General features: G+C 63.3%; 1 protein-coding gene across 6 annotated transcripts in view; it reads left to right on the top strand.

Moving 5' to 3' along the window:
• The first annotated feature begins 396 nt into the window (after positions 1 to 396).
• The window catches only part of LOC119711896 (receptor-type tyrosine-protein phosphatase V-like), a 42,499-nt gene continuing 35,927 nt past the window's right edge, over positions 397 to 6,968 (top strand). For 2 of the 6 annotated variants that reach the window (XR_005259768.1, XM_038162562.1), the window contains exon 1: positions 2,971 to 6,883. Coding sequence is in view for 4 of the 6 variants with exons in the window: in XM_038162562.1 (XP_038018490.1) it covers positions 6,818 to 6,883 (66 nt within the window). In the remaining 2 variants the exon portion in view is untranslated. Of the gene's footprint in view, positions 554 to 2,969; positions 6,884 to 6,968 lie in introns of those variants that run through there. The other 4 variants (XM_038162560.1, XR_005259769.1, XM_038162561.1 and 1 more) reach the window with 4 other exon arrangements.

The raw sequence follows: 6,968 nt of genomic DNA, 5'->3' as shown, positions 1-6,968 counted from the left end.
AGGGGTCAGGATGCCTGCACTCCGGGATGGTGCCTGGTCTGATGGGGCTCCAGGCAGCAAAGCCTTTGGCAATCACAATCCACAGACACCCTCAGGGCTGGTGCATGGGCTGGATGCCTGTGCTGACTTCATCACTGTCCTGGGGCTCTCTCCTATCCTCTTTGCAGCAGCCCACAAGGGGATGCTCAGCACGACCAAGATCCCCAGCACCTGGCTGAAACCACAGCACATGGGACAAACTCTGGCAGGGTGCAGGGAGGAGTGAGCCATGCCCAACCTGCAGTGTTGGCACGCAGCTCCTGCCCCTGGAGGGCAGACCCTTGCCCTCAAGGGGCCACGGGAGACATCCCTGTCCAGCTGATCCCTCCTCCCCAGCATCCTGCCGCTGAGAGCTGGGCGAGCCCAGGCGGGCCTTCCCGCCGGTCCAGCCCAGACTTGAACGTCAGGGCCGTGCACCAGCAGAGTAAACGGGTGAGTGTGAGCGTGCCAAGTTGACACTGCACGCGCCAGCACGCAGGAACGGGCTGTGGACCACGCCAGGGACACCCACCAGGTGAGGTACGGGTCCCATTCCTTGTCCCCCTCCCTCTTCCCCGACCCCTGGTTGAAGCCAGTATGTGTGCAGTGGGGAAAGGAGTGCGGAATCTCCTGCGCCCTGGCACAGTGCAGGCAAACCTGGTGCCACAGCCTCGGCGGGGCGGCAGGGGATGGGCAGCCTCTGAGCACGGCCATGCCAGGAGCAGAGCCTGGCACTCGGTGGCTGTCCCTGCGCAGGGGGAATCTCGTGCCTGGGCCCCTCACCATGTGTGGCACAAGTGGGCACTGGGAGCTGCTTCATGGCTACTTCTCGGCTCTGTGTGCATGGCATCCTTGCAGCATCGGGCACCCTTGCTGCCAGCCTGTGCTGGCACTGCATCACAGGGTGGGAGCAGAGCCCCACAGGATTCCACAGGCTGTTGGTGACAGGGCGGGTGATTTTGGAGCCAGGTGCTGCCCCAGCACTACCCTCCAGTAGGTCTGGGACCGGCACTATCCAGGCTGCTCTCAGCCTTCCCCAGTGAGTGCCTGTTGCCTGGCCAGGGGAAGCAGAGCCTGCTCAGCCCCAGGGGCGGCACCCACGCCCCGGGGGTGCAGAGCAGGTCTGCCCGGCTCTGCCGGCTTTGGGCGCGCTCTGAGTCACCGCAGCCCTGCGCTCCCAGCTCTGCAAGGCGCCTGGCTCAAACCCGCAGGCATCCCGGCTCAGCTGCCAGGGCTGCAGCAGCGGGTGCAGGGAGCCGAGAGCATCACCCAGGTGATGGTGACAGAGTCATTCCTGCCACTCGTTGCTGTCCCCCAGCCTGGACAGCGTGGCTGTGCCCTGCCCTGCAGAGGGGTGATGTCCTCCACTGCCTGCCTGCCCTCCCGCCTCTGCAAAACGGGAAGAGCTCCAAGGTATCAAAGCGTGGCTCAGGAGGCGGCAGCGGTGCTGGCAGGGCTCCATGTGGGAATGATTAAACGCTTGCCAGGGGTTGGAGAAGGAGCATCTCAGTGCTCTAGGGTTTAGGGTTGGAGAACCGTGGCGTGTGAACCTTGGAAAATGAGAGGTCCCATTGGCACCTGCATCCTCTGCAGGTTCTGCCCTGGGAGCAGCCTGTTCCTCTTGTTCCTCCCTTACAGCCCTGGGCAGCACTCAGCACCTCAGAGTTGCAGAGGGGAGAAATTGTGGCCTGGAGCAGTTCACAGTGCTGGTGGGCATTGGGAGGGACTGAGGGACAGGGACCAAAGGCTTGGTGCTGGCCTGAGGCAGGACAGGAGCCCCATAGCTGTTCCCAGCCCAATCCCAGGGGCATTAGTACCACATATCATGGGGCCCCTGGGTATATGTTTTATGGTGCCAGGTTGGATGCACAGAATCCTGCCCAGGCAGGGATGGCAGAGCTCTCACAGAGACATCAGGGCATGTCCAGACAGCAGTAAAGGCTCCTCTGTGCAGTGCCAGCATTGCCCACAGCACCAGGTCATGGCTGTGCCGTCTGAGTGACAGGTTGAGTCCCCGTGGGAGTGTCCTCAGCCACATGCTGTGCCCTGGCACAGCTCTGTCCGTGCCCAGCCTTGGGAGCATCACCTGCCTCTGTCACCTCGCACAGACCCTGTGACACAGCTGGGACTCTTAGGTGACATGGGCACTCTGCTGTCCACCCTACCCATCCTCACCCCAGCAGGTGCTTCCCAGGGAGGCTTTGACTCCTCCAGGTGTGCAGGGATGCAGGGACAAACCCAGTGCTGCCAGCTCCATGCTCAGGGCACCTGGAGAGGAGGCCAGTGCATGGAGCACAATGTGGGTGGGCCCTGCTCTGCTCTGGAGGACGGCCCAGAGCCTTTGCCAGGCAGGGCCTTTGCACTGCACTGAGGCTATTGTCCCTCACCTTGAGCAAGACCTGACACCAGTGATAGGCACACTGTTGGGGGTCCTCTTTCCCATCTCTGCTCCTTGGTGATGCCCCTGGAGTACAGGGCATGAGCAGTCAGTCCCATGCTGGGGCTCTGTCCCTTGCCAGAGGCGGTGGCTTGGCTGCACAGCCCCTGTAGAACCCTGCACAGAACCCTGCAGCCATCCCGGGAGCCCTGCAGCCATCCCGGGCGGGCAGCGGGGCGTCCCCATCCCCTGGGCAGCGGGGTGTCCCCATCCCCCGGGCAGCGGGGTGTCCCCATCCCCCGGGCATCGGGGCATCCCCATCCCCCGGGCAGCGGGGCATCCCTATCCTCCGGGCAGCAGGGCGTCCCCATCCTCCGGGCAGCGGGGCATTCCTATTCCCCGGGCAGCGGGGCATTCCTATTCCCCGGGCAGCGGGGCGTCCCCATCCCCCGGGCAGCGGGGCGTTCCTATTCCCCGGGCAGCGGGGCGTCCCCATCCCCCGGGCCGCGGGGCATTCCTATTCCCCGGGCAGCGGGGCGTCCCCATCCCCCGGGCAGCGGGGCGTCCCCATCCCCCTGCGCCTTGCGGTAGCGTTCACTGCTTCGCGGAAAATGTGATGACTCGGCAGCCCCTGAGTTTCCAGGCCTGATTCCAGCTGCTGGGTGGAGAAACTTCTGCAGTTGTCTTTAGGTTTGGCACAGCTGAAGGCTTCATGGTCAGGGGGGACTGGAGGGGAGATCCAGCACCCCCAGCTGAAGGAGGGCTCTCTCTCTCTGTGTCCCTGCCTGAGGTGGTACGGGATCACTGAAGTGGCCGTGGGGAAGAAAGGGCTGGCACAGGATGAGCAGCTTCTGTCCTGTGGGGAGGCTGCTGAGCCCTGAGGCGCCAGGGACAGGGCCTCAGCTTGGCTCCCAGCAGTGCTTTGGGCTGTTTCCACTGCAGCCACAGCCCAAACTCCCTGAGCTGAGAGAGCACAGCCTGGGACCCGAGGTTAAATAAGTGGGGCTGGTATACACACATGTTCCCATGGCAGGGGGTGACAGCTTGCTGTGCCACCAGGACATGTAGAGGCTCTGAAAGCTGCTGGGATGTCTACTGGTCCATGCTCAGAGGCCAGTCCCGTCCTGGTGGGCAGCAAGGCATCCCCCAAGCCCATCCTCATGCCGCGTGAGGTTACCTTTCCTCCTGGTTGGAGAGGTGCAGTGCAGTGGCACAGTATGGCAGCAAGATCCAAGGGAAAACTGCGTTCCAGAAATCCCTGCTTGGCTGCCCAGCTCAAAGACCAGAACAGGTAGAACAGACCCTTTGCTCCTCGGTCAAGCCACTGTCCAGAGCAGCTGCCTCAGTGGGGGAGTTGTAGCCCCATGCAGGGCTGCAGCAGCAGAGGTTGTGGCTGGAGGTGGAGATGGCTGGCTTTGCAGAGGCTGGTGCAGGGGCACTGAGGCTGTGCCCAGGCAGGAGCAGTAAGCATGCATGGACTTGGACTCTCTCCAGCTGGGCAGGCACAAGCCAGCTGGAGTGTCCCAGGACTCCAGTGGCTGGGTTTGTCCTCTTGCTGGCCTGGAACCCCTCTTTGGTTTGCTTTGAAGCTGCAGGAGCCCTACCTTGACTCTAGGGAAAACCGTGCCACCACTGCAGGGGACACTGCCTTTGACACTGGGGCATGCGACATCTTTTTCCAGGATTTTCCTTCAAAATCTAGGGTGCCTCCTGTCCCATGTCCCTGGATCACAATTCTCAGCCCAGCAAGGCCCTACATCCTCACCTCCAGCCAGCTTCATCAGCCAGGGGCTCCTTGAATTCAGCTCTTCCATCACCTGCCACACTCTAGGGATGCCAGAGTCCCCAGCACTGCTTGCACTACCTCTACCCCAGCCACCCTCCAGGTGACCCTCCAGGCTGCTCATGGCAGCGAACAACCCCACGCTCCCCATCCACAGTGTGGCCACCTGTGCTGGCAGCCTGCACCCCACAATGGGTCTGTGAGGGGACATCCAGTGAAAGCCCCGTTGCAAATGTGTTTGGGGAGCAGCAAATGTGTTTGGGGAGCAGCCAGCTGTAACCTCCTTGATCCTGCCTGGGCCCCTGGGTAAATCTGGCAAACCCTCCCTGCAGCAAGGAGCTCCAGCCTCCTCCCAGCCGGCTGCAGCTGCCCAGCTCTGGAAAGGGGCCTTTAAAAACAGTCCCCAGCCCACTGGAGACGGCAGCAATCAGGCCCAAATCTCCCCCTGTCTCATTTCTGGGGAGGCACTCCATCTCAGGGGCTGGAGGACCTCACCCCAGTACCTGTGAGCACTCACCTTGGACTCAGGTCAATGGGGGGCGGCCAGCTGCCCATCAAGCTGGTGCCGAGCAGCAGGAATGGGTATCCCCAGAGCTGGCTGTGGCACTGGTTGATGGGTCAGCCTCATCACCCCAGGTGCTGGTGGATCTCAGTCTCAAGGCTTATCAGATCTCTAAGAGCCACAGCTGTTATCCTGGACATGCATCACTTGAGCAGATACACCCATGGCATTTTTGACATTCAGCCCGTGGAGCTGCGGGCATTAAAGGTTAAAAATCTTGCCTGTCCTGGAGCCAAGGCATTGCCTTCTGCTCCCACCCTGATGTCTGTGTTCAGAGAGAACACAGATCTGTGTGTTCAAGGTGCAGGGGAGGGGTAGGTCTGGAGACAGAGTGACACAAAGAGGCTCTGGTGGTAGCGCTGTACCTTTCTGCTGGGGAAACATCCAAGTCCTCGACAGAAGTGACAAACAGGCCCTCACTGCTGGGCTGAGCTGCAGGGCCAGGGCTCCTTTATCCGCAGCCCAGTACAGGCAGGGACCTCTGAAGAGACGTGACTGTGACCACGGGCCCGGACTCCTGGCACCAGTCCCATTTGGCCAGGACCTGGGAAACTAACTGTTGCCCATGCAAAGGGAAGGGGATTCATGTTCCCTGTCCCCTTTTCCTGCTGGCTCCATCAGCCTGGGGGTTGTCAGAAGGGTTAGGGAAGGACCTGGGGTTGGAGATGCATCCTAGACCAGGTCCCCTGTGTCCCCCTCTCTTCTAAACTGCACGCAAGAGCTGGAGCTTTCCCATGTCCTTGTCCAGATACTGGGGGTTGTTCTGTCTGTCGCAGGTCCCACCTGACAAACTTCTAAATCTTTTGTCGAAGGATTCTGGTATTCTAGAAGACAGGTGGGGGATGTGTCCCACTGTGACAGCTCGGTGGCGTACAGTAATGAGCAGAGCTTGAATAGCCCCCATAGGTGGCCGTGCCGGCCACTGGGATAGACTCCCACGGCCACAAAGGCTGTGCTGGCTTCCGGACTGATGCATCACTGAACCTCTTCCAGCACTGTCCCAGATCCCCAGCGCTGATGTGAAGCCAATGGCATCTCTGCTCTGAATGAGAGCTGGCACTCTGCCACGCATTGCACAGACACCGCAGAGCACCGCCCTGCACGCAGCCCGGGGCACAGCCTGCTCCCCGGGGCAACCTCCCGAAGTTCAGCGCCTCCCACCCGGGCACAGCTCGCTTCAGCCACCCCTCAGATGGGCAAAGCGTGGTTTGGGCACCTCTGTGCCCGCGAGATGCCGCGGCAGGAGCCTCTCAGAGTGTGCTCTCCCCCCGCCGCAGCCTGCGGGGCGCCGTGCCGTGGGCACGGCACAGAAACACCCCCACGCCTGCCCTCGGCGTACCCAAACCCCCGCTCCGCAGCCGCACCTGCGCGGCAATTAGAGCACACCGAGCGGAAGGGTGCCCGAAGGTGCGGCACAGAGAGAGCCGAGGGAGCACGGCACACCTCGCTCCACGCCGGCGCCGCGGCTCCCTCCAGCACCCCAGCCCACCGCTGCGCGCTCCTTCCCTCCCTCCCTGCGCTGGCGTGGGTTCGGGCGCGCCCTCCCAGCCCGGAGCCGCCATCAGTCCAGTCCCGTCTCCTCCCCTCCCGCTCCTCCCGCCCCTCCCGCTCCAGCTCCCGGAGCTGCCGCTGATGCCAGAGCGGGCTCCAGCCCGCAGAGCCCCCGCCGCAGCGAGGTCCCCTGAGAGCGCGGCCAGCAGCGAGCCTCCCACCCCAGCCGGCAGCTCTGCCCGCAGCCCGCAGCCGCTCTCTCCGGGCCAGCTGCGGAGTCACCGCAGAGGACACGGACCTGCGGCGACAACAGCAAATGCGCCCAGCGACAGGCAGCCGCCCCCGCTGGGCTTCTCCCAGGCTGGAGGAGAGCCCTGCCCCCGCCCAGGGCCAGCGGGCCCGGCCGAGGTGCCCGGCGCTGGCCAGTCCCCATTGATGTCATCTTGTCAACCGCGCTCGGAAAGCATGTGGGGACGCGGCTCCTGGCTGCCGTGGGACAAGGGGCTGGCTGGGGACAGCCGCTGCTAAGAAACTGCCCCCCCACCCCAACTTTGTCATCCCTCTGATCTGCTGCCACCAGGTCCCCATGAGGTCACTGCTGCTGCCGCTGCTGGTGCTGTGCGTGCCGCGGCTCCCAGGGACCCTGGCACAGGTAAGCGCTCGACTCCCCAGCCCCCGCTTTGGCTCCGCAGCTCTCGGCTGCCAGCTCGCTGCCGCAGGGGCTGCCCCGCCGGCCG

Source organism: Motacilla alba, chromosome 26, assembly GCF_015832195.1.
Source record: "Motacilla alba alba isolate MOTALB_02 chromosome 26, Motacilla_alba_V1.0_pri, whole genome shotgun sequence".
NCBI lineage: Eukaryota > Metazoa > Chordata > Aves > Passeriformes > Motacillidae > Motacilla > Motacilla alba.
This window is presented reverse-complemented; position numbering and strand designations above follow the sequence as displayed.